Source organism: Rhipicephalus sanguineus, chromosome 2 (assembly GCF_013339695.2).
Source record: "Rhipicephalus sanguineus isolate Rsan-2018 chromosome 2, BIME_Rsan_1.4, whole genome shotgun sequence".
Lineage (NCBI taxonomy): Eukaryota > Metazoa > Arthropoda > Arachnida > Ixodida > Ixodidae > Rhipicephalus > Rhipicephalus sanguineus.
Window position 1 is genome coordinate 11,283,502 of NC_051177.1, and position 26,053 is coordinate 11,309,554.

Genomic DNA, 26,053 nt, shown 5'->3' on the forward strand with positions numbered 1-26,053 from the left:
TATGGTTGAGTTGTCAAACTCAGCGCGCTGGAGAACAAGGGGTCGCAGGTTTGAATCCCTGGTCGGGGTGTTCCAGATATTTTTTTCTTGTGCTTTATTTTTCTTTGTGCCTTTTTTATATATATACATACTGTGGGCACTATAGTTGTGTGCTTCTTTCTCATCTGTGCATTATCATAATCATCATCATCATTTTGTCTCTGCCCTCATCGTCACCGTGTGTCATTGTCATCATCATCGGGTGTGTGCACGCTCGGCCCATTCTCTTCCGAGGCCTTGAGTCTCATAAACGTCGCTTCAACCAAGACGTCATACGTGGTGGAGGTGGATTTTCGGTCCTCGGTCCTCTCCCAGCCCGCTCTACCTCCTGGAGCTTCGTTCAGGCCGCCGCTTGCCCCCACTGTCCGGCAGCATGTCGCAGAACGAGCCTGCCGGCGCCGATGCCGTCTCTACCCCTCCGCCGCACGTTTTGCCTCCTGTTATCATACAAGGCCACCACCATGACCGTGACACGAAGACCGCTCTTCGCTGGTCTTCGTGGAGAAGACGTCGAAGACTGGCTCGATGACTACGACCGCGTGAGCGCTGCTAATCAGTGGGACGAGGCCGCCAAACTGCGCTACGTCCCTTTCTACCTAACCGGCGTCGCGAAGACGTGGTACTTCAACCACGTCGTTGACTTACCCGACTGGGCGACCTTCCAGCGGCAGCTCTGCCATGTTTTTGTCACACCGGCCGTTCGGTCCGCCGTCGCGAAGAGGACCCTGGATACTCGCCAACAACATCCCGGCGAGTCATACACATCGTACATCGAGGATGTTCTTGCACGATGCCGGCGTGTCAATTCGTCCATGCCCGAATCGGACAAAGTACGCCACATTTTGAAGGGCATAGGGGCTGTTGCCTTTAATGCCCTCGCTGCACAGAACCCAACTACCATCGCTGACGTCGTCACAACTTGTCAGCGCCTCGATGCTCTGGATTCGGTTCGTCTACAACCAGACATTCGTGAACACCACTCTACGTCTCATTAACATCTCCGTGATCTCATAAGGGACATAATACGGGAAGAACTACGGTCGATGGGCTTCTCACTTCCGTCACCGTGTTCTACACAGTCTTCTGGACCGGCCTTGCGCGACATCATCCGGGAGGAACTCACATCCATGACCTCCCCTGCGCACGTACAGCCACCTGCTTCTCGGCCCATACCAACCTACGCCCAAGTTGCCGCCGCGCCTCCCGGCGACGTAAACACCACTTTGCCGCTACCATCATACACGTCGATTGCTGCTGCGCCCCCAGTCCACTTCCGTTCGGTGCTGCCTGACCCTTCACCTGCCCACCTGACCGCAATATCTCCAGGTGCTCCGAACGCCTTCGTGGCATTCGCCGTAGCGTGGCGTGGTGTGCGTTCGCCTTGGCGTGGCGTGGCGTGGCGCGTGCGCCACGGTGGTGGCGCACGTCCCGCTCAGTATGCTACTACTGTGGGTATCGCAGCCACATATCTCGTTTCTGCCAAAAACGCCAGCAGGACGAGCGTCGAGGTTACGACATGCGTGAACGGGATTTTTCCACTGGGGCCTCTTATCAAGGTCAGCATTACTCGTCGCCCCCGCACCGGTCTCCATCTCCGCCCGCGTCGAATCCGCCACAGAACAGCCGATCCGCACGATGCCGCTTATCTTCACCCTTTCACCGCTCCTCTTCTCCACTTCGGCCTGCCTCATTCGCCACCGATAATCAGTCGGAAAACTAGGTGATGCAGTTTTTTGGGGAAAACTGCATTCCAAGTTAGGACTGAAATTCCTCCATCAGGCCCGTGCAACATGGTCTTTGTTGTAGTGGAAGGAGTGCATGTCGATGCTTTGGTGGACACGGGTGCGACATTTTCTGTTATACGTGCTGATTTGTGTCAATGTTTGAACGAAGTGACGACGCCTTACGATGGACCCACGTTAGTCGCTGCCCAGGGGAACGCCATTCGCCCTTCCGCTTTTTGTACTGCTCGTGTTTTTATCGACCGTATCCGTCATCACATCCAGTTTCCTCTCCTATCCCATTGCTCTCACAAACTAATCTTAGGGTGGGATTTTCTCTCATCTGCTTCCGCGGCTATTTGTTGTGGCCAACGCGTCGTCCACCTGACACCGACTTCATGCTCGACGATGACACCCAGAAGCCACTTCATCTGATCGCTGCGGAAGACACCGAACTGCCGCCACTCCACGAAAAAATTGTCACCATTACGTCCAACGACATCGACCACGGCGACGTGTTGGTCTCCCCTTCATCACTTTGCGCTCGTCAAGGCATACTTCTTCCGTCCGGTGTCGTTTGTTTTCGCAATGGATCTGCTCTCATCACCGCCGTAAATTCAACATCGGAGAAGGTTCTATTGGCACAGAACACTACGGTAGCCCTTGTTGCCGACCACGAGCCTGTATTCGTCATGCCCCTGCAAGCCGTCTCATCCAAAGACCCTTCCACCGGGGAGCGTGCTTCTTCCTCCGCCTTTACCGCCACCATCAGCAACGACTTGACAGCTTCACAGACACAGCAGCTGCTCGCATTGTTACAGAAACACGCAAATTCTTTCGATGTTTACTCGTCTACTTTGGGCCGCACTACCACTACCGCGCATCGAATTCAGACAGTCGGAACATCTATTGTACACCGCCGGCCATACCGCGTGTCTCTTGCTGAGAAAAAAATTATAGAAGAAAACGTTGCCGATATGCTCAAACGTGAGGTAATACGCCCCTCATCTAGCCCTTAGTCGTCTCCTGTCGTTTTGGTCCGTAAAAAGGATGGCTCTGTGCGCTTTTGCGAGGATTACCAGGCGCTCAATAAGATCACCCGCAAGGACATGTACCCCATGCCATGCATTGACGACGCCCTCGATTCCCTACAAGGCGCGGAATACTTTTCATGCCTCGACTTGCATTCAGGATACTGGCAAATTCCCATGCATGAAGGCGATAAAGAGAAAACGGCGTTCGCAACCCCCGACGGGCTATACGAATTCAACGTGATTCCTTTCGGGCTGTGCAACGCGCCCGCGACTTTTGAGCGCATGATTGACACCGTGCTGCGCGGCCTCAAATGGAAAACTTGCCTTTGCTACCTGGACGACATTGTTATCCTTTCGTCAATGTTTCCTCAGCACCTGCAATGCTTAGATGAAGTTTTGATGTGCCTTGCCAGCGCTGGTCTCCAACTCAACACCAAGAAATGCTGTTTCGCCAGCAAATCTATCAAGGTCTTGGGACACGTCGTTAGCAAAGATGGAATTCGGCCAGACCCTGAGAAGATTGCTGCGGTTCTTCGCTTTCCGCGCCCGGAAAGACCGAAGGAGTTGCGGAGTTTCCTGGGCCTCGCCTCCTATTTTCGTCGGTTTATTCAGAACTTCGCCTCAATAGCTGCTCCACTACACCAGCTACTTGCTTCCGACGTCCCCTTTCGGTGGTCTGAAGAATGCCAAACAGCATTCGACCTGTTAAAGGACGCCCTCACGTCCAAACCAGTTCTCTGCCATTTTGACGAAGCCGCACCGACTATCCTTCATACAGACGCTAGCGGCCGCGGTATAGGTGCCGTTCTTCTGCAACGCGACACCTCTTCACAAGAGAGAGTGGTTGCATATGCCAGTCGTGTACTCAGCGCTGCCGAAAAGAACTACACGATAACTGAGCAGGAGTGCTTGGCTGTGGTTTGGTTGGTGCAGAAGTTCCGTCCCTATCTCCACGGCCGTCAATTCACAATTGTTACGGACCACCACGCCTTATGCTGGCTTTCCACTGTGAAGAACTTGTCCGGGCGCTTGGGTCGGTGGATTCTACGCCTGCAGGAGTATGACTTTGACATAATTTACAAGTCTGGTAGAAAACATCAAGACGCCGATGCTCTTTCTCGCTGCCCGCTTCCTGCTACCCAGATCAGCGTTGGCGAGACCTCGGCCGTTACCGCAGTTCCCACGCTCACCTCAATTGGCCATCTGTTCTCGGACGACGAGCCAACATTTCGCTCCCACCAGCTGTCTGATCATAGTGCAGGCGTATTATGAACCACCTTTCGGGAGCCTCCCATCCACCTAACGCGCAACTTCGTCGTCAACTCCAGCAATTTAAGCTGGAAAATGGCGTTCTTTGCCGCCACATTTACCATCCTGACGGTCAACGCTGGGTTCCTGTGCTACCACGCGCTCTTCGACTTCATGTGCTTAAAGCCTTTCACGATGATTTGACTGCTGGTCATCTTGGTTTTCAAAAAACTCTTGACCGCATTCGATGTCGTTTCTACTGGCCCGGCCTTTATACTAGCGTAGCGCGGTACGTCGGTTCCTGCTTCCCATGCCAGTGCCGTAAACTCCCAACATCTGCACCTGCCGGACCTCTACAGCCAATTCCGTGCCCCACAATGCCATTCGAGGTTGTAGGTGTCGACCTTTACGGGCCTCTTCTCGTCACATCTACTGGCAAACAATGGATAGTGACCACCGTAGACCACTTGACGTGCTACGCTGAGACAACCTCTGTGATTACTGGCTCAGCTGCGGAAGTTGCTGACTTCGTTCATCACACCATAATACTGCGTCATGAGGCTCCTCGTATACTGCTTAGTGACCGTGGAAGGGTGTTCCTGTCACAAATGTTAAATGAAGTACTGCGCGCTTGCGGAACTACTCACAAGACAGCTTCAAGCTACCACCCTCAGACCAATGGTCTCACCGAGAGGTTTCATCGTACTCTTGCTGACATGATAGCCGTCTACATCCAACCAGACCACAAAAACTGGGATACTCTGCTACCGTTCCTCGCCTTCGCCTACAACACGGTCGTTCAGCGCACAACTGGCTACTCGCCGTTCTACCTCGTTTGCGGACGTCCCCCTGCTACCTTTCTTGACGTTCCCCTCTTCAAGAGCCGTGTTAACTCACCTCAGTCTCCCAGCGAAGACTACATTTCTCGACTGGCCCAGTCCCGCCATCATGCTCGCATCAACACAGACGCGAGACAACAAGGGCGGAAGGTCATTTATGATGCATCCCATCGCGTTGTATCTTTTCGACCTGGTGACGAGGTGCTGCTTTTGACACCTATTCGCACACCTGGTCTCTGTGACAAGTTTCAACCACGCTTCATCGGGCCGTACATAGTTCTGGAACAGACTTCACCTGTTTATTATCATGTGACACAACTTGTAGTCCTAACAGACCACCGTTACCGCAGCACCGAGATTGTGCACGTTTCTCGCATGAAACCCTTCACGCGACGTTCTTCATCACCTTGACTTGCAGCGGCCAGGATGTCCGCTTACAAGCGGGGGAAATTAGTGTGGGCACTATAGTTGTGTGCTTCTTTCTCATCTGTGCATTATCATAATCATCATCATCCGTTTGTCTCTCTGCCCTCATCACCATGTGTCATTGTCATCATCATCGGGTGTGTGCGCGCTCGGCCCATTCTCTTCCGAGGCCTTGAGTCTCATAAACGTCGCTTAAACCAAGACGTCATAATACATATACATATCCGGGAAATGACGGCGACGGCAAAAATCCACCGAGATTGTGCGTATAATTGCTATCGCAATAAAAGCAAACAAAGTCAGGTGCGCACAACATTGACACCTTGTGTCACAATGCATAAGCGAAAAAAAAAAAGGGAAAAAAACTGGGATCTGCCACAGAGCGGCGTTAGGGGAGCTAGCGGCTTTAATCGTCACCATCGCAGCACATCGGATCGACTGCTCTGGCTCACTGCGCTTACATGCGTTCCTCGTGCGATCGCTGCTTGCCTCTTTTAGCAGTTGCAAAAGTTACACATTATTTATTTGAATTTTCGGCAGATCTACTGCACAAAATAATGAATGATGAGCATGGAAAATTCGTTACACCCAGGTCACTTGCCATGATGCCTTCGTTACATGGAGGTCAAAAATACATGGGCTTCTATGGGGATGGAGTTGGGGAATACAAAAAATTCATTAAATTCAGGAATTTGTTAAATAGAGGTTCATTACATGCAGGTTTAACTGTATCCTAAAGATAATGTTTGCCACTAATAATCGGTCAGAAGTACTCACATATATGGAACAACCAAACAACACAAACATCTCGAGGTTTAAATTTTGGTATCAGGGGTCCTTAAGCAGGAAGAGCAGTTTTGAAGAGGCTAACAACTGATTGCCATTAATTGCCTTGATGCGTCACTTTATTTGTAGTGTCACTGATTTGTTAATGCTGTTGCCTAAAAGCTGAAAAAATTTCACCTGATCGTACAGGAATGCTTTAATAAGGTTTGGTTCACAGCATGTGTTGAAAGTGTGAGTGGCTGATGTGAGACATTGCTATTAGTGGTACAGTTGAAACTCCATCTAATAAGCAGTTCTTAAAGTAGCTTACTGGGAATAATGAACTTTGATGCATTTCCAGCGCTTAGGCAAAATAAGAAAAAAGCATGCAGACAGGGAAAGAAAAAGGGACAATGAGAATGCTGGGCTTCAACTAAGTTAATAAGGGGTGGGTTTTTGTACAGTCAACATGCACCGACAGACGCCATAACAGGAAATGTCTGTGCATGTTGCCACTCAACAGCAATCCACAGTACACATGTTTTTCCTGTTACAGGGTCTTTCGGCACATGTTGACTGTACCCGCCCCTTCTGTGCAATATTAACGTAGTTGAAGGCCAACATTCTTACTGTCCCTTTTTCTTTCCGTGCCTGCACACTTTTTTCCTATTTTGCCTAAGCACTGGAAATGCATCGAAGTTTTATCTAATGAAGTGATGGGACCACACTTGAATTAGTTAGTAAAATTGAGAAAGGGATTTTTCGGTCCTTCATAGTCTAAAATTATAACATAGAGACACCCTAAAGCTACCACGGCACTGTTTTTGCCACCAACTTAGGCCTGCACATGCAAAAAACTAGTGAGGGCAGCTCGGACATGGGGGGCTCCATGTCCAGGAGCCTATATGCAAAGATGCGGCAAATGAATGTAGTGACTGTGCAAGCAGGCTGAGCAATCTGTCACATGAACCATAAGAACCACGTGGTCGCTACTGACTGCCGAGTCCGTTGTTCCATGCACAGCGTGCAGCCACAGCGTGCAGTCAAAATAAAGCGAGCTGTGACTAAAGTGCCCAGATGTTTCAGCTTGATAGTGTTAGCAGGGACACTTGGTGAACAACCAATCTGTGCCAAAATTAGAATGAAATCACCGGTTTCTTACTAATTTATTTCAGGAAGAACTTCAATAAATTGGGTTTGGTGGCCAAATTAGTTAGTTAGTTTATGTTGATGATAACATTGAACCCTATGGGCACCTGCTGGGGAGTGAAAACTTTTTCATTAGATCAGGAACTTCATAAAACCAGGTTTCATTAGGTGGAGTTTTAACTGTGCTACAGTTGAGCTAGGAGCCACTTGATGCTGTTCAAAACTAAGGGTAGATAGGAGCAACATTTTAGGAAAGATCAAACGCAGAACAGACAAAGCCGAGATACACATGGCTTTGTCTGTTCTACGCTTAAAGGGGAACTCCAGTGCATTTTCGACCATAATGAGACAATGCCGTTTTCAAATTGTATTAACAGTCCTGTAAGAGCTAGGGTGGTTCAGTTTGCCGAGGGACTCATCAATAATTTTAAATAAGCAATAACCAAGCTGCTTCATGCAGGGTAGATGATGACATCACGAAATATACTACACGCCGCCATAGCACACTTGATTCTTCTGTTGTGCGAAAAGCAAGCTGGCGATGTTTTCCGACGCGGAATCAAGCGGTGCCAGCTCGTCTGAACTTACCAGCGACGAGTTCAGCGATGAGTGCAGCTATCTGAACGCGGAAGCATTGCCTTTTGATTTTGACCCGCTGGCGCGTGAAGCAGCTGACGTGCCCCGCATCGATGGCATCGAGCCGCGGCAAAATGAAGAAGAAAGCACGCACTGCGTCCGTCTGCTGCACGACGCGGGGTAGGAAAAGGGTAGAAACGATGAATCGCACGCTCAGGGTGGCCCGCATTTAAAGGTGTGATTCCAGAATTGGCTACCAGTTTATAAATTCACTTTCTAAAAAGTTTAAATGACTGTATAATTCAGCACATAGGGTACTGAAGATAACATATCTTGAAAATTTTATTGAAATTGGTGGATATAAAACAATTGCCGGCGTTCCTCTCTTCCAAAAGCTACCAAGTTTTGTTGAAAGGAACAACCTCGTTCACTCTGCCTAATGGCCAATAACGTATTTACATGGATCTGCTTTTGTTGCAGAGAAAGTCATTATGGGGGCCTTTGGGCTAGCTACAACTTAAGCAGCTTGCGGGAATGGATGTTCATGCAGGTGAGGTGGCCTTGCTTGGATGCTTAGGCTTCTCTGTTCGTAGGGTGACACGTGCATTCACAGATGATTGTTTTTGCAGAATGAACCAGCGCCACCTGAATTACTGGAGGAGTATCCACTGGGACCTGGTGAACGTTTACTGTTGACCGCTCAGAACCACACTTCAGTTGTCAATGCAAAAGAAATAGTGAATGTGTAAGTCATCATTACATTGTCTGAACTGAGCGTAACGTAAGTGGGGTTTGAAGAATTGTGATAGTTTTATAAGCATCTTGGCTCCAGAAAGAAGCAGTTGGTAAAAGAGACATTGCTGGATTGAGATTGTTTAGCATGCTTTTGAAGAGAAGCACCAGGGGCAGGCAGGTGAGATTAAAGGGTGAATGTTCTTTGTTTCTTATTACACAATATGCTCTCAGAGATTCAATATATGTGACGTTCAAAATTCTTCCAGGAGCACATTTGCTGCGCATGTCGCGGATTGGGCATGCCGTCCTGTGTTCAGTCAGTGCCAAGTGATAGCCCTGTATTCGGTCAGGTTGGGAAGCTTTCGAAATTCCCAAAAGAAATAAAGATTGCGTCACTGGCCCCATCATCCCTTACACGGAAGTAACGCACTTTTCACGGGTGCTAAATGGGATTGCGATTGTGCTAGTGATGGAACTGTTAGTGGAGGACATCACATGTCCATTCCTATTTATTACTTGTCAATTGATAATGAAAATTCAGTTGTTAGTTGTGTCTTGTGTGCTCTCATTTCATTGTTTCATCTTTGCATGCTGTTTCACACTCAAATATGTGCCAACTCGCCTGCCTACAATCAGTGTTGCAGTTCACTTAGGCACTATTTGGAAGTGAATTAAAATACATTTTAAATGTTTGCTATGTCCAACATCTACAGCTGAGTGTCCTTGCACACAGAGCAAGCTTACAGCAGGCTTTTTATAGCCTCAAAATTCGGTGTTTCAACACCTTTAAGAAGATTGCAGGAGGAACATGACTGCAGCAATCACAGGACCAAATTAATTGGAGAAACATGTGTGAGGCCTTTGCCCTGGCTTAGTCTAAGGGCTGCTGCTGATGGTAATGATGTTGAAGGCCATAACTGTGTTGTTTCTTGCGCCACTCTGTAGTGTGCCTGGGTTCCATCGTTAAGTGTTTGGCAAACGTGTACTGAACAGCCAAAGTGGTACTTGGAATTAAACAGCTAAACATGTCATGTAAGTAAAAGATGTGTAATGAGAACATGAGAGATGCTGCATTTCATAGCAGTAGGCCAAAGCATCCACAAAACTGTTTTGGTATTAAATTCAGTATTCAGGAGAGCACTGGTAATTAGGTCATAATTTGGGGCAATGTCCAATTCTAACACACGAGGCTGAAACATGGATGATAGCAAAGAAACTAGACTAAAGGTTAAGGACCACGCAGCGTGCAATGGAACAGAGAGTGGCAGGAGTAACAATAAGAGATAGAGGACGGCAGAATGGGTCGGGGAATAAACAGGAGTAGCGGACATTCTATAGCTGACATCAAGCGAAAGAGAACTGACCCGGGCAGGCCACGCAGTCTTGGGCAGTAACTAGCTACTAGTGACTGGTAACTAGTTAATTGTTTCAGTAACTTGTAACACTAACTACAGTAGACTCCCGTTAAGACGAACTCGAAGGGGCCGCGGTCATCTGTTCGTCTTATCAGGAGTTCGGCTGATCAGAAGTGCCCCTAAAAAGAGACATGGTAACATGCCAAGTGCATCCAAATATGTTACTTGAAAACACTGAATGGAGTAGGCCTACAATGGCGGCAAAAAGACATGAAAAAGCATTTATTTGGCTCATCTAGATAAAAACTATGCCTTCAAGCAGAGTACTTACACGAATCGTACGAGCACCTGATTTTCGCGGGTTCAAAAATAAAAAAAATTCATGTACATACTGCTACCACATTTTAATGATAAAACTTTAGCACGCTCCTATGTTGACGATTACAAAAAAAGAGAGAGAGAGAAGCACAATTTTCCTTCAAAGAATGTAAAATTTATTGTCCTGGCAGTTCGTTTTCTTCTGTGAGCCTGTTTTGCTGGCTCTAAGATCACTTCTGGATGGGCCTCGGTCGCGTGCTGTTGCCTTGACAAAGTCATTATACGCTGAGTTGCTTAAGAAAGTCTGCAAGGTTTTCTTCGAGGTCCGGATATTTTGCCGTTTTCCTGAACGACGCGCAGCTGAAGATATCCCATCGGGCTACTCACAGTCACAAGCCTCGCCACGAAAAAGACACAACGCAGCTATATTCACTGTGCAAAATAGCCTTCCCTTGTCGTGCGCTTCCATAATCAAAATGGCTGATCACAATTTGCACTTCACTGGGAACAGATACAACGCACACAGGCCCTATGCGAACCAACGCGAATTGACCACAGAATACATGTGCTCGGCCGCCATTGTGTGATGGCGATGACAATGCACCTGACCCCTCTGACGGGAGTGCGCCGCGATCGTGGTTTTGGTTTCGTACTCGATTGTAATGCACAGACCATTTTTGTTCCTGTTGTCGCTTTCTTTTTTTCCCCCACTCCCCTTGCGTTTGCCCCTCTGACCACAGCGGAGGAGCCCCAAGCTCTTGTGTTCTTCTGTTCTCCTTTGTACTCCAGCTGGGAAACTGAAGAACGGGAGGGGAATACAATGGCTTGGGGGTCCAAGTTGTAAATCCCCCTACTCTTTTTGTTGCTTTCTTTGCCGATAAAGCCCGCACCTCCCCCACCCACAGGCTGGGTGTGAGGGGGATGCCGGCTTTATCCGCTGACCGGTCTTTTTCCTTTATCTCGCGCCCTCCGCGTTTGCTTCGCGTCTTTGCTCCCGAAAGCGCTTTTTTTTTTCTTTTGTGCTTTTTCTCGGTCGCCTGAATGCCCAACCAAGACTGCAGTGTTCGTTTCGCAGAATCGCCAGCGTTGTTGACCACCGCGAGAGTTCGTCTTAACAGAAGAATACACTTGGGCGGTTCGTCTTAAGCGAATTTTTTTTGCATTGAGTCTATGGGGAACCAAACAACCGGTCCTGTGTTGTTCGGCATAAGCGAGAATTCGTCTTAACCGAGTTCGTCTTAACGGGAGTTCACTGTAGTTACTTTTATGTTAAAGGAACTTGTAACTGTAACACTGTTACCTTTTTACACAGTAACTGTAACGGGAAATACCGTTATAGTTACTTATGTTTTTATAAAACATCATCCAACAGCAACACTTGTTCAAGGCCGACATTAAACGCTTTCCACTTTTTCAAACTTTCTTAAAGGGACCCTCCAACACTATTCAACCCCCCATTTTTTACTTGCGGGTTGCGTAGACTGATGGCTGGGGATAATTTTAGCATAAGTCTGAGCACCGATATCAAATTATTTAGTATTTTAATCACGCGTTGAAGTCGCTACATCGCTGCTGACCGCATCAGCGCGTAGTGGCGCTTGCCAGAACTATTGCGGGCGGAAATGACGAAGATGAGCGCTGGCCTATGATTGGATAAATGTAACGTTAGAAGTAATAACGTTGTTGCATTAAAGTTGAGATTACTACTGTGTTTCGTTTTTCTTTTCTGTGCTTTTTCAATGAACTCCAAATAGCCGCCGTCGCAACAAAAAATATCACTACAACCACAAAGTACGACAAGGCGCTGGTTGCCATTCCGCCTCTGGTATTTTTTTTTTTTTTTTGCCTGCGCCGGTCGGATGTCCATATGAAATGCTTGTCCCTCTTCCTTCTTTTTGCGTCTGTACGTTTGCGAGCTGCCTCTTTCCGCATGTGCGGTAGGCTCATGATTGTTGTTGAAACGGTGTAAGTAATCCTCTTCGTTGAATTGTTGTCGCTGCACACTTGTAATTCTTCGGGCTGCTCACTGAACAACCCGCGTAGGGGCGACCGTGTTTAACTGCCCATGCCGCTCCACAAATTCCGTTCTCGGAATAAGAGGAGGGAATGACATGGAATGTCGTTGTAAGGAACAGCAGACAAAGCCTCGCCAGCCTCGCTTCGAAGCAGTAGCGCCCGTTCAAGGTCTGACAAGTCAGGTTTCAGGAACCACATTTGTTACTATGGCAACGACGTCAACAATACGTTGGAAAGGAGAAGCAACAATGGTGTGCGAGCTTCCCCTACGTAAGAGCTTTCAGCCCATTTCATTGGAGCGCCATCCGACGTCACAGCAGAGAGTGAAATGTGGTCACGTGACCCCGCGAAAATCGAGTTGAGGGTAGGCATTTTTTTTCTTGTATTTTGAATTTTATAAATTGAATAACTTCGTACTGCGTGCCGCCATCGCTACCGTTCTTGCTGCACTAGTTCGTCCGTACTTCAGTCTACGCAATGCACGAGTAAAAAGTGGGGGGTTGAAGAGTGTTAGAGGGCCCCTTTAATTACCATATCCTCCCACCTTTCAACTTTCCACAATCCCTTTGCAGTTTAGGATCTCTTTGCAGTTTAGGAGAGGTGGTCACTAAGAGGATTATCTTCCCTGCAGAAGACCGAGGTCGGAGGTTGGTCTTTAAAGGACCCTTCACCAGGCAACATAGCAAATTTTAGTTAGATGATGGAAGTTGTTGTGCCGAATGAAGAGCAGTATGCCGCAAGAATTTTTCAAATCGGTCCATTACGAGCTGAGAAACACAATTTGTAGCGGTGGGAAACCATGATGCGAGGAGGCGAGTTTAAAACCCTTGCCACTCGCCCCGTGTAGCCCTCGCAAGCCAAATCCCTTCCCTGCCCTCTTCACTTGACACATATGCAGGAACACGTCATGCGCATGCATGGTCACGTACACATGACGTGCCCGAGCCAGCCCGAGCATGCGAGCGGTGTTGCACGGCCGCTACCCCCCCCCCCTTTTTTTTAATGTAGTGGCCGTGGGCGTTGTGTTGACGTCCTCTGTGGTGTACTGCCTGTTTCTGCGGGACGGGCATGAAAGTTGCGACATTTGTACGGGCACGAGAGTTGCGGTATCATGATCCAGTGTCCCATTAACGTTTAATTGGACGCGGTAGAATAAATTAGCATAATGAGTGCTCAAACGCGCCAGAACATTACTTTCATTTCCAGGGCTGGCGTCTGCTCGATGTGCTAACCGCGGGGGCACGAACACATGCGAAATGGAGGCACATTAGCCCCGCATCTCGGCAATCCACGGGAAAAAAATGAAAAAGACGCACGCATTCCCTTTGTTTGTGATCATTATTTCTCTCAAGTTTTATTCATCTATTCAAGTAACAAATTACACAAGCTACACATGTCGTGTCAAATAATTATTGCAGTGTCACGTGCTACTGTTGGCGACGTCAGAGCACTGTCGTCTACGTGGAGGACCAACGTAACAGCACTACCATCTACATAGGGTCGTTTCCTCATGTACGTCATCCCCTCATTCTCTGTGCGCGCGCTTGCGAGAGGAAGGGCAAGCAGCGTTCAACTTGAAATTTGACCCATTTCCGCGGCACGTAGCGTTGCAAATTTGGCAGACGTGATCGCGAATGCCCAGTGTATGCATTGCGCTCGTCAGTTCAAAATTGTCAAACCTGCTGAGGGGCCCTTTAAAGCAACCTCAAGTTTACTTATAAACTATATGTCGTATAGTTTATAAGTAAACTTATAAACTATACGACATATAGTTTATAACGACATACATATATATATAAACTATACGACATATAGTGTATAGTTTTTTTTTCGGCATATATATTCTTTTTGTAACTTGAGCTTCTAGCTCTGTTCTTATTGTACCGGTGGTGCATTAGGGCACCAACTTCCGACCTAATTGTGTTTGACAGGCGGCTAGAAAGCAGCAGCGTGCGAAACGGCTGAAAGCCAGAAATACCATGAACTAGCGAAGCAATTTTTAAAACATCTTTGGAACTGATTGTAAAAGGTTTACTCCGACTTAACACAATTATTACCAATATAACTTAGATTTTTTGCCTCCTATGCAGGTGGCATCCTCAGTTTAAAAAAAAAAAAAAGGAAAAGAAGAAAAAGAAATGAGTGGAGGTGGAGGTCAACCAGTGCACTAGTCATACATGTCCTTGTAAATGTCCTGTAGGGAGCTGCGGTTGTTGCAAGCCGATGCATCAATAAGAAAGAAGCACGATTCCAGGAGTTTTCTTCGTCTAGGGGTTTACCACGTGCAGTTCTGACTACCTGCATGCCTTTGTACGTTTTTATTAAGTAAATTCTATCATTTGGTTTGTGATCTATTACTTATTTGATACAGTAACAGAAAAGTAACGATGTCACAGTAACTCTTACTGTAACTGGTTACTTTCGGGAACTCTGTAACTGTAACAGAGTTGCTTTTTTGGCTTAAATAACTGTAGCGTGCCGATTACTGAGGCCACGTAATGCATAGGACAGGCAACAAGTGGCCAGTAAGAGCAACAGAATGGCCGCCAAGGGAGGCAGAGAGTTAGATGGAGGAACCAGTTGACAGGAATAAGTGGACAAGGTAACTGGGGATCATTAGGAGAGGCCGATTATGATGATGATGTCAACTGAACCACTGTTTTTGCATAGGCCTGAAAAGCTCGTGGACTGCTCCCCACGTGACCCTGGACCAGCATTGGTGCAGCTGCATACTGTCTCTGATGAAGGTCCATCACATGCTGCTTCAGCTGAGAGCACCACAGATGAGCTGACCACAAGTTGTCCGTGCCCTTTTAACGCTGAAGACAGTGCAGAGCATTCCAGTGCTGACATAGTGAATCAGCGTGATGGGCCTTTGGAGAGTGAGGATGCCAGCACTGCCTACCACACCGTTGCCAGTGCTAGAAGCAGCTCCGTTGATGCTACTTACGGTAGTGTGACGCAGCACACCGAGAGCACACTGGAGGGCCTGAATGGAGAACCCGAGGAGCCAGTAACTGGAGCAAGGGACAAGGTCAAGGAGTTGTGGTCTCTGGAGAAACTGCTGAATGTCTCACGGAAGTTTAACCTAGACCTGGCTCCCAAGGCAAGTGTCATATGGATTTCTTGGCGTAAAAGTTTGTGAGCATACATTTAGTTATATTGAAAGCACATGGCAGCAGATTGCTTTGCCTGCTGCTGCTGCTTCTCAGCAAATTGCCTGAGCAGACAGCCCCGCCGATGCTAAAACCTTGCTGTGCTCTTATTTTGCACGAGGGAGTGTCTTAATCGCCAGGCACCTTTCGTTTCTTTTTTCGCTGTTCGTCTTTTCTATCTTTGGTGTGAGCTATAGAGCATAGAGGAAATCTTGTATGGCTTCTGAGGTCTTGTAGTGCAGTGCTCACAGAGTCAAATGCGACAATTTAGGACCACCATCTACAGTACCGGTGTAATTTCTACCCGAACGATTATATAATAAGAGCCAACATGACCTTTAGCAGCAGCCAGATTCAGAGCGATGTTATGAACGAGCAGTTTACCAAAGCTGTTGTCGCATTTCAATGAGTGAGCACTGCACTTGTGGTTTGCCACGCTGTCTTACTTCTGAGGCCATGCACAGCCAATGCAGCTACCCCGCTGAGCTTAAAGCACCAACAATTTGAAAATAGCTTTGGGAAACTCCACATGAACACTTTGCTGTCAAAGCACCAATGCACCAGCTTAAAGCAAATGCAAGCGTCAGCTAGCAATTAATGGGTGAAAGCAGCAGCTCAAAATTGACCACTGTCGATTAATTGGCCTTTGGAGGGCTGTCCGCTAGCATCCTGGTTGGTTCAATTGGCTAAGTGACTGCTCTGGAAAGGAGTGTGTCCCAGGTTCAAACCTCTGACCAGGACAAATTTTTCGTCAACTAAGAGGCCTTTCTTTCTGAGAAACCCATACGGATTTCTGCATAGCTTTGTGCTACAAAACAGGTGGTTGCCAACTTTTGCTTTTGTGACCTTTATGCCACCTTGCAGGACGGATTAGCAGTACAGTTTGCACATTATGGAGGGTCAAGAATGCAATGCAAAAGTACTAAATGCAGGATTAATTTTTGGAATTAACTGCGCAGGAATTTACGCTACATATAGTAGTCAATGTCGCTACCAAACAGTCAAGATCCACAAATAAGTATGTACAGTAATACCTCGTTAACTCAAAGTTGTAAAAACCAGAAAAAATTTCAAGATAAGCAGATTTTCGAGATAAGCAAAGTTGCACATATTCCATTGAGAAGTCCAGTTCTATCTAAAAACGTTACCACTACTGGGCAGTTTCTTAACAGAAGTGCCTAACTGGCTCGTTGTAAAGGTTTTAAAGAAAAATAATGACATACCAGAGCTATCAACCAGCCGTGTTTTTTGACGCTGCCTTTTTATTCAGTGCAGAAAGACCGACCGACTAAAGGCTGGTCTGCCTCTCGGTAACACTTGCACCTAGCAAAGCTTTCTCGAGTTTTATGAGAATAAAAGGACTCTCCTACCACGTTTCGTCTTTAGTTCTTTAATTTTAAAAAACTGACCCTACCATTCAAGACCCGTTCAGTCTCTTCTTCAGGGGGTGACTGCCCAGCCGGGCTCGCTCTGAAGCGAGCGCTTTTTAGTGTCTCCCTCCCCGCTGCTCTTTTAGTGGGTTGTCTTCTCCATTGGTCCTGGAGACCATGTACATACACGCTCGGCAGTGTTGACCGGTTAATGTTTCCATGTGTTGTTTGAATATGCCAAGATTCCAAGAACTGTCTTTTGTTGCGGCTACCTTCCGTTTCGATGACCCGGGCGTTGTCGATGTTGATGCGATGGTCCAGCTTCTTGTTGTGTTCTGTGAGAGCGTTTCGTGCTGCATTGAAGCTATGTACGTCGTTTTGGTGTTGCCGTATCCTTTCCGGAAAGTTTTTTGTCTCGCCAATGTAAGTGACGTGGCAATCAGTGCAGGGAACTTTGTAGATTAGCCCAGGGAATCTTTCTTTTGGCCGCGGAAAGAGTCGCCCAAGTGTTGAGGCGGGTTTGTGTGCCACCCGGATACACTCCTTCCCCAACACCCTCGCCAGTTGCTCACTGCTTCCCTGTATGTACAGGACCGTGATGCGGTAGGGTTGTTTGGGGAGGCTTCATTGTTGGCGCCACTCTTTGCAGAAACGGGTACGAGGGGGGAATTCCTCCAGTCATCACGTCGTTGGCACACTCGGCAGATGAAGCTCCTCATGTACCCATTGTTCAAGAGGTCGGTAGTGACTGCTTCTCATTTTGTTTGCTTTTCTTAGGAGCTGCAGGTGGCTTTTGCACAGGTCAAGAGCGTCGCGACAACTGAAGCTTGGTGGGCGGTGGGGTGGTTGGAGTTGAACTGTACATATCAGCCAGTGTGCGTTGGTTTTCGGTCAACCGAAAAGCTCGGACGTCCTTCCACCCATTTTCCACTCGTCTCACTAGCACGTCGAGAAAAGGAACAATGTTGTTCTTTTCACATTCCACAGTGAATTGAATCGCCAACTCGATTGAATTTAGATGTGCTAGGAAACTGTCGACATTAGACTCCCTGATCACGCAAAAGACATCATCCACATATCTCAAAAACATTTTTTGTGGTTTGATGAACGTGTCCATGGCTTGTTTCTCGATGTGTTTCATCGTCAAGTTCGCCGCTGTGGCTGAAATTGGGGCACCCATCGCGGTTCCACTGGCTTTTTTGTAGAATTTGCCCCCAAAGGAGAAATATGTAGCATTGAGGCAAAACTTCATCAGTCGGCACAGTTTGTCCGTGCTGAGGTTGGTCCTTTCGCTGAGTTTCTCGTCTTTTTCCAGGGTGGTTCGGGCAACAGAGACTGTGAGGGGCACGGGCACACTTGTGAACAGCGAAATGACATCGAAGGACACGAGGCTCTCATCACTGCCGACATACGCTCAACAAAATGGGTGGCGTTTCTCACATGGGTGACTGTCTTTCCCACTCGTGGTGACAGAGTCCTGTGCAGATGTTCAGACAGCATGCGGAGTGGGGATGTACTGAAGGCCACTATCGGGCATAGTGGTATCCCTGGTTTGTGGATCTTTGGAAGGCCATGGAATCCCGGCGCAGAGCCATTTCTGCATATGAGGCATAAATACTTGAGTCTTGATTCTGGGTGGTTTTTGAAAATGTCATCTAATAGCTTGTTTAGCTCTCGTTGGGTCCTGGTGGTGGGTTCTTTTGTGAGCTTCACCCAGCCAGACATATTGCTGCTGAATATGTTTACCTTTAAATTTCTCGAGTTTGCTTAACACATTGCATGTGGCGATCATCCCCGCCGATGCGCTCAACTTTATTTCGCATCAAGCGAAGCATGTTTCTTGTTTCGGCTGATATTATCACCCCGTCATCACCCCTTGAGTAGCTGCATCAACACTGCCGCGATCACCGTATGTGACGGCACGTTTCGCTTAAGAAAATGGTCAAACCAGCCGATGTTGCAGGTAAGATCGGTATAACCCACTGCTAAGTCCAGAGAATCAGCCTTCTCTGTCAGTGTTGTGACTGGAAGGCTGGCTCCTCTCACACGATGCAGCCACACAATCAGCACCGTTTTGACGTCCGGAAGCTTCGAGCCTCGAATCCGCTTCTTTGATCTTTGCAGCATCAGTGACTTGCTTTGCTTTAGCGATGTTATCCTCACCTTATAGCAAGGCCAACGAAAGAATATGCGCGACATGCCTTGCATAAATCGCATCTTTGATGGTAAACAAAACAAAGTGTATGGATCGGGCTATTTTGCAGGGCCTGCCTCTGTGCACGTCTATACGCCTTGTGCACCGCCTATAGAGGCGCCACTGATAGCCACCTAGCGGGCGCCGCCGACAGTACGTGCGGGAAGCCGAGCAGACGACAGCGCTTTGCACAGCTTTGGTGTGAGATGGGTGAAGTTCGCGGCTGCTATTTCCCCTTCGTGCGGGTGCCAGCCAACTAATTCTGCACTGGCAGCTGCAGGAAAGGCGCGGGCCTCTACGAAAGTGGACTTGTGCACGATGTTTGTCACGAACGAGCGCTTAACTAAGCGCACGTCGCCGATATCGAACGACGGCATTAAAGCCTGGCGCCAACGGTTCGTGCGCGACAGAGCGCGCGCATCGAAAAAACAAGTATAAAAAGGCGCCGACAGCGCGCCCCTTACCCTCTCCGCAGAAGACGCCACCGACACAGCCAACGCACGCGAAAGATCGGGATATTCGAGAAAGCAAAGCAGCGCCAGCGGCGCTGTCCGATTCCGCAGACGAATCGGTGAGAGAATCTCGCCCTTTCTCTAGCTTTCGCTGTGCTACGCACAGACGAATCATACGCACCTTCCGCCTTCCCGAACCCAGGCGCGAGCCGATACAGGCAATGCAAGCGATGCAAGCGCGCGGCCGCGGCGACGGAGAGTCGATCAGTCAGTGAGAAGTTAGTCAGCGAAGGAGTTATGTCGTTCTAGTGATAGCATCGTTCGCTTGACCGCAGAAGGCATGTTATTTGATGATCTAGTGCTGCGAGTAAAGTATCAAGAGATGACGCCGCGGGAGCAGTGACAAGTTTTGAAGAGGGTCGCCGAGGAGACATGTGATGACCGACTGCGCAGGAGAACGAACGTCCGCGTGGAGTGAATCGTCATGCCAGTGAATATCAAAGGTGCGTCGCGCAGACCAGCGTAACAAGACCCAGCTACGAGGTACAGCTCGTGGTGAATATCCGCTTTGTTTTGTTTACAAAGGTGACGTCTCAATCACTTCGTGTTCTTTCTGAAGTCAACCATTGCTGGATTTCTGTTTCTGTAAATAATAAATATAGAACTTAGCTTGTAATAGCGTGGTACATGTACCGCGCTAGTACAAGCTAAGTTCATGGATGACCAACTGGCCCGAACTACAACACTTCTGAAATATAGAACGTTTGAGTGAAGTGCCCTTGGGCGGCACGGCGGTCGAACAGAACCAACACATGCTCAGGCTTATAACATTGGTCGTCTACCAGTGTCAACATGATCGAGTGCATCCAGCGAGCACCGATATGGCAGAACAAAAGCATTAGAACAGGAAGCGACGTGTTAACTCGCACAATGACGAAGCAGCTCGCCTTGGCCAGCGAACAGCGGCGATCCATTGCTTCAGTCGTTCTTGCTCAGGATGCCTTGCGGTAAGTAAAACCGTGTTCTGGGCGTGTTTTTTTTTTTAGGTGTTTGAGCACTCCACTCCACATCAATTGTTCTTCGACATCCCTTGAAGTTTCGGCCAGCACACATACGACGAACGTTGCTTATTTCACTACGCAAACGTGAACAACGCAGAAACACGCGTACAACGACGTAGGAAACCACGGCGGCCGTCTGCTTGCCTTCCCGAGAGTAATGACCGAGTTCGCCGCCTATGGCGCTTCCGTCGGCGCGCACCATGCGTATAGACCTTTTCACTGGAGAGAAAAAATGCCGCCATGCTGGGCTGTGTGCGGCAGTGCTAAGGCTAACGTCACAGCCTCGGCAGTGCATTTAGGGGAGTCACGCCTATTTAGCGCAGCCCAGAGAGGATTATGGTGGTGCCCAGGGAGCCGTCTGTGAAAAAGTCGGACGTGACGTGACACAGGGTTGCTTGACAAAGTTATGCTGCTAGGTTCCGACTTCACACTAGGGAACAACATTGTCCGCTTTGTCGTAAGCGCGGCAACCTCGCGTGAACCTTGTGAAACGGTTCAGCAGCGAAGTTTTTGTTCCACTCTCAGTCAAAATTTGAGATAACCGAAAGTGGTCATGGAAATACTTCGAGATAAAGGGCAATATAAATACATTGCACCTATGAGAAATCGTTCGGTACCATGGAAAATTTCAACTTCGCCGATTTTTCGAGATATGCGAATTCGAGTCAACGAGGTATTACTGTTACATTTGAATCCAAATGTATCAAATCTGTAGGGGATCAGAGAAAAGTTCCACATATACTATAGGTAATTTAATATATAAAATATTTTATAAAAATCTCGAATATATATTGCAAGAGGATCGTTTGGTAGCATTCATTGTTTCATGTCACTTGTGCCTTGCAGCTTCTGTTCAGCCGCGGCCCACTCGTAGAGCTGCTCATCTCATCGAACATTGCCCGCTACGCTGAATTCAAGGCCCTGACACGCATTCTGACCATGCACAAGGGAAACCTACAGCAGGTGCCCTGCTCACGGGCCGATGTGTTCAGCTGCAAAAATGTGACTGTGGTCGAGAAGCGCATGCTCATGAAGTTCCTCACCTTCTGCAAAGAATTTGAGCAGCACCCCGAAGAGTACAGAGGTGAGAGGATTCTGGTTTTATTTAAGGACCATTGACAGCCAAATTTTTGTTGAGACTTTTATGCTTTAATTAGTACCTTATAATATTGCGCTATACAGTAGAACCCCGCTGTTACGTTCCTCACTGCTGCGTTTTCCCGGCTGTTACGTCGTTTTCCGCCGGTCCCGGCATAGCTCCCATAGGATACAATGTATTAGGAACCGCGCTGTTACGTCGTAACTGTCGGACGTTCCCGTATTATACGTCGCGAAGTGCACTCGGAGCCGACCGAGTGACTACCGAAGAGAGCGGCCACGGGGCATTTTCACGCAGCTTTTCCTGATTTGACCGTAACATTAGGCTCATTAGAGGCGCAAGCAACAGGATTTTTCGATTGATGCAAACAAAAGCATGGCCTTCGAGATTCACATTGCAAAGATGGCGTCTATGACGTAATTGCTCGCGAAAGCAAGGCCTTCGAGATTGGCATTTACTATTGACAAAAGCATAGCCTTTGAGATTTGTATTGCACAAACATGGCGTCTATGACGTATTGTTTGTAAAAGCAAGGCCTTCGAGATAGGTATTTACTTCTGCCATCGCGTTGGCGTAGACTCATCATCATCATCGTTATTTGTCGGAGGACAAGAGGAGTTCCGAGCTGGTTGGAGCTCGCATGGTCGTGCGCGCGGTTCGCGGTCGGACTCGCGGCGCTGGTCGTGATTGCGTGTGCTTAGTTCTTTCATGCCTACAGCTGTTGGTGTTAAAAAAATCACATACGTTGATTACATTTCTGTGGATGAGGCCGTCCCCGGCTCCGCGTTTCTATCCGTCGACTAGATCGCTGCTGAGCGCGCCAATTTTCGTGCTGCACGTAAGCATTGAAATAAAATTCTGTGCCACTAAATATTTTGTCGTTTTTCCTCTTTTTCGGCTCTTGCGTTTCCCGTCTCTTATGTTTATTTTCTACGGTCCCTTCAAAAACGTATCAGCGGGGTTCTACTGTATTATACTATATATTGCGCATTATTTCAGACGTGTTCATGAAATCTCCGTGTAATTTGCGCACCCCCTCTTTGGAGCTCCAAATTCGCGAAAAAAAGTGCACAAGTGATGCAAGTAAATACGGTTTGCGTGACCTTTCAAAAATGCACTGCTAAGACAAGGACATCGGCCTTTGTACTCCTGTGCAAGTCTGCCCCCTCTTTGCGATGAAAAGGTCTGCTAGGAGAGAGCGCTCGCAAGGATCGTGGCAGCCAACACAAAGTTGTGACGCAGGTGGTGGTTGGTCGTTTACACGAAAACCAAAGGTGCGTTTTGCATTCAGTGGCACGACACGCACTTCAAAATTGATCTTAAGTATGTTTTAGGCTCTATTATCTGTTTATATTTCGTAGATGATGCGTGTGTATCCACATAAATCTATCCCACAAGTTATCTCACCTTCAAAATTTTTTGTCAGTACTCCTTTAAATAGGCTTCAGCACATGACGCAAGCACCTCGTGTAGGGCGAGGGTAGGTTTGCATCATTTCGATTAATAAGTCTGTGCGCTGTAGATCGTTTCTCGAGGGACTCGAGATACAGGCGTGATTTCCAAATCATACTAGCATCCATCCAGTCAATAGCCTCCTCAGTCCCGCGTTAAAGTTAGGCGCACGAATTTTTTCAGAAAGTTCAGTATAGCTCGAATAGACTACATAGGCAAAAAGTGTTAAAGCTTAGCTTAGTAAAAGGTGTGGTTTCTGTGTGGTGCAATATCCAATATATCGGACATCAGGCCTTGACTTGGTCCTGATGTCCAATATTGGACATCAGGACCAAATAACACGGCGAAAATAATGTACTTAAAAGGTACTTTAAAAATGATAAGGTACTTAAAAATGATAAGCAAGCAAACAAACTTCAGAAATGCAAGCCAAATTACGTAGTTTGACGAGTGCGTCAGTAGAACACGCCACTGCTGACCGCTGCCATTTTGGACTAGTATTCCAGGCCACGGCCAGGCTAGACCGCACGCGCGCTCCTTTCCTTACGGCCTTCTCACCCGTCGCGAAAGCAATGGGAGAGTTTCTCAGTATGTTTCGCCGCCCGTCGGCGGTAGGGGCGCTGCGACCCTGACCGTGCATCTCATGCGCCGCGCACTCGGCACAAGAGCGTTGCTCGATGTGAAACCGCGGAAGGGGGGTTCTTGACGGAGAAAGGGGAGGGGGATTATTCAAGAAGTCAGGGGTAGAGGGAGGATCGTCTCCTTTAAAAAAAACTAATGTTATCAGACGGCTCTCCGCATAATGTCGGTATGCATGTGCTCGTGGATAATACAAGCTTAAAGGGGCCCTGCAACACTTTTCGAGCATGCTCAAAAAGCGCTGCCGATCGGTAGTCGAGGCTCCCGAGAACACGCGAGCCAAATATTATAGCGATGCGCACGGCCTGGAATTTACAATAAATTCTCAAAGTCAGCTGAAAATCGCTCCCTCTTCTCTCGACAAATGATGTATTAGTCCGCAAAATATGACGCGATTGTCGGCAGTTCCACCATTGGCTGATGTTATAATCACGATAACACCCTCATTATTACTTTCGTTGTTAATTTTGAGTTCAATAAGTAGATAATATGTATGTTTATATTATGTTATCGCGTTAAAAACACCGAACATTAATATTAGCATTTCCGGTCTCACCGACAGCTCGTCTGCTCGTAGTTGCGTGGTTCCGTTTTCTTCGCCATGCGCAGTGCCGAAAACGTGAATATTTCTGTGCTTTTGACCATCGCCGGTTGCCGTTGAGAGTGGCAGCCGTTCGAGTGTTGCCTCGTCAGCTGAGAACTGCATCGTCGGCACGTTCTCACGACCGACCGAGGCACGGGCGCAGCGTGTCTCCGATAACAATGCTGGCGTCCGGTAATGGCGGCGCTTCGGGGTCGTCTGCCAGTGCCGTCTTACGAGGCGGTGTATCGGAGTATGGGCCGAAACCGATCTCAGCTGTCATTCGTTCCAAACGAGCGCGCACGTTTGCTTCCATGGTTGGCAGAGCGATGAAAACAATACGGCGTTCGAGGTGCACACCCAACATTACCAAACCGACGCGCAGTTTTCAAGCACGCGCGATACACAGCGCGATCGACTCCGCTCGACGAGAACGACGCAAGCCGACCGGAAGTGGCGGCACAGACCACGTGGTTGCGCCGAGACGCCAGAGAGAAAAAAAATGAAAAAAAATGCCGCCGGCGTTGGCGTCGCCTCCTCGCACCTCCGCCCTCTCTCCCTCCCCTCACGCCGCGCGCAGCTTTCCGCGCGCTCGCTGCGTTGAGTTGAGAGAGAAAGCTGCGTAACGTGATCTCTATAATTTGGTAACACCACTTAGACTTGACGGATTCGAAAAATTTTTGCGGCATATGGCTCGTGAAGAGTCATACGTCAATAATGGGACTATTCCAATATAACAAAGAAAGGTGTTGCAGGGCCCCTTTAAACTCAGTAAAACTACGGAAGAATCGGCTAACGAGGCATAATGCAGGAGGGTAGCGAAGTGGGCGAGTTGGAAATTGCTCACGATGGTTAGCGCAAACGCAACACGGACGAAAAGAATAAAAAATGACAACACAAGCGCTATCTAACAACTGAATGTTTATTGGAAAAATCACAAATATATATGTATAAGAAAGAGAAAAAACAACAAACCCGCACATGCGCCAAAGATAATTGACAGATAAAAACGTGTATGCTAATAAAACTACGCCCTTTCCAGGAAAGACACTTCCTCATCAATCAAAGCGATAGAAGGGCAGCTCACGCAGTTCTCTTTCTTAGACATATATATTTGTGATTTTTCCAATAAACATTCCGTTGTTATAGATAGCGCTCAATTGTGTCGTCGTTTTTTCTTCTTTTCGTCCGTGTTGCGTTTGCGCTAACCATCATGAGGCATAATGCAGGAGGCATGAAGCACTGGCAACGATCAGAGAAAGAGATAAACAACGCTGCACCTGTTCTGCAAGCAGAGAGCACCAAATACCTTTGGCCCTTGGTCTTGTTGGACAATGAGGCCGCAATTAAGAGAGCTCGCCTTCCCTTTGCTAGCTATTTTCTATTTCTTTATTTTTCCAAATACATTTCGAGTGGTTTTCAGGACAAAATGCTGCGGTCTGCAGCATGACAGCTCTTTGAAACATGTACGTGAGTTGTATATCTAATGGTTGAAAATAACTGCGTATAGGGAGAAAGAAAGTAAAAAAAAACAAGAGAGGACTCTTGCTGCTGAATAACCACTTCGGACGGCACGCCCCGAGAGTGGTACCTGGTGTTAACACCACCTGGAAACATTAATTCCAGGGACTCCGAGCTCTTTTGCGTTCCTTTTGTTAGCGTCAGGATGGCTGGGCCGTAAAATAAGACACAATAGAAAACGCAACGCACGACACACAGTTAAAAGGGAAAAAGAAGTTTACATTTAATTATTAACAACTTGGTTACAACGCAAAACTCATAACACAAAGTCGCGTACGCATATTCGCTCAAATCGCACTGCTAACAACG

General features: G+C 47.8%; 1 protein-coding gene across 1 annotated transcript in view; it reads left to right on the plus strand.

The window, feature by feature from the left end:
• The window catches only part of LOC119382408 (rab proteins geranylgeranyltransferase component A), a 143,869-nt gene that overhangs the window by 13,745 nt on the left and 104,071 nt on the right, over window positions 1-26,053 (plus strand). Inside the window, exons 3-6 of the mRNA XM_037650098.2 lie at window positions 8,278-8,347; window positions 8,427-8,542; window positions 14,892-15,327; window positions 21,300-21,537. Of these exons, the coding sequence (XP_037506026.1) occupies window positions 8,278-8,347; window positions 8,427-8,542; window positions 14,892-15,327; window positions 21,300-21,537 (860 nt within the window). The remainder of the gene's footprint in view (window positions 1-8,277; window positions 8,348-8,426; window positions 8,543-14,891; window positions 15,328-21,299; window positions 21,538-26,053) is intronic.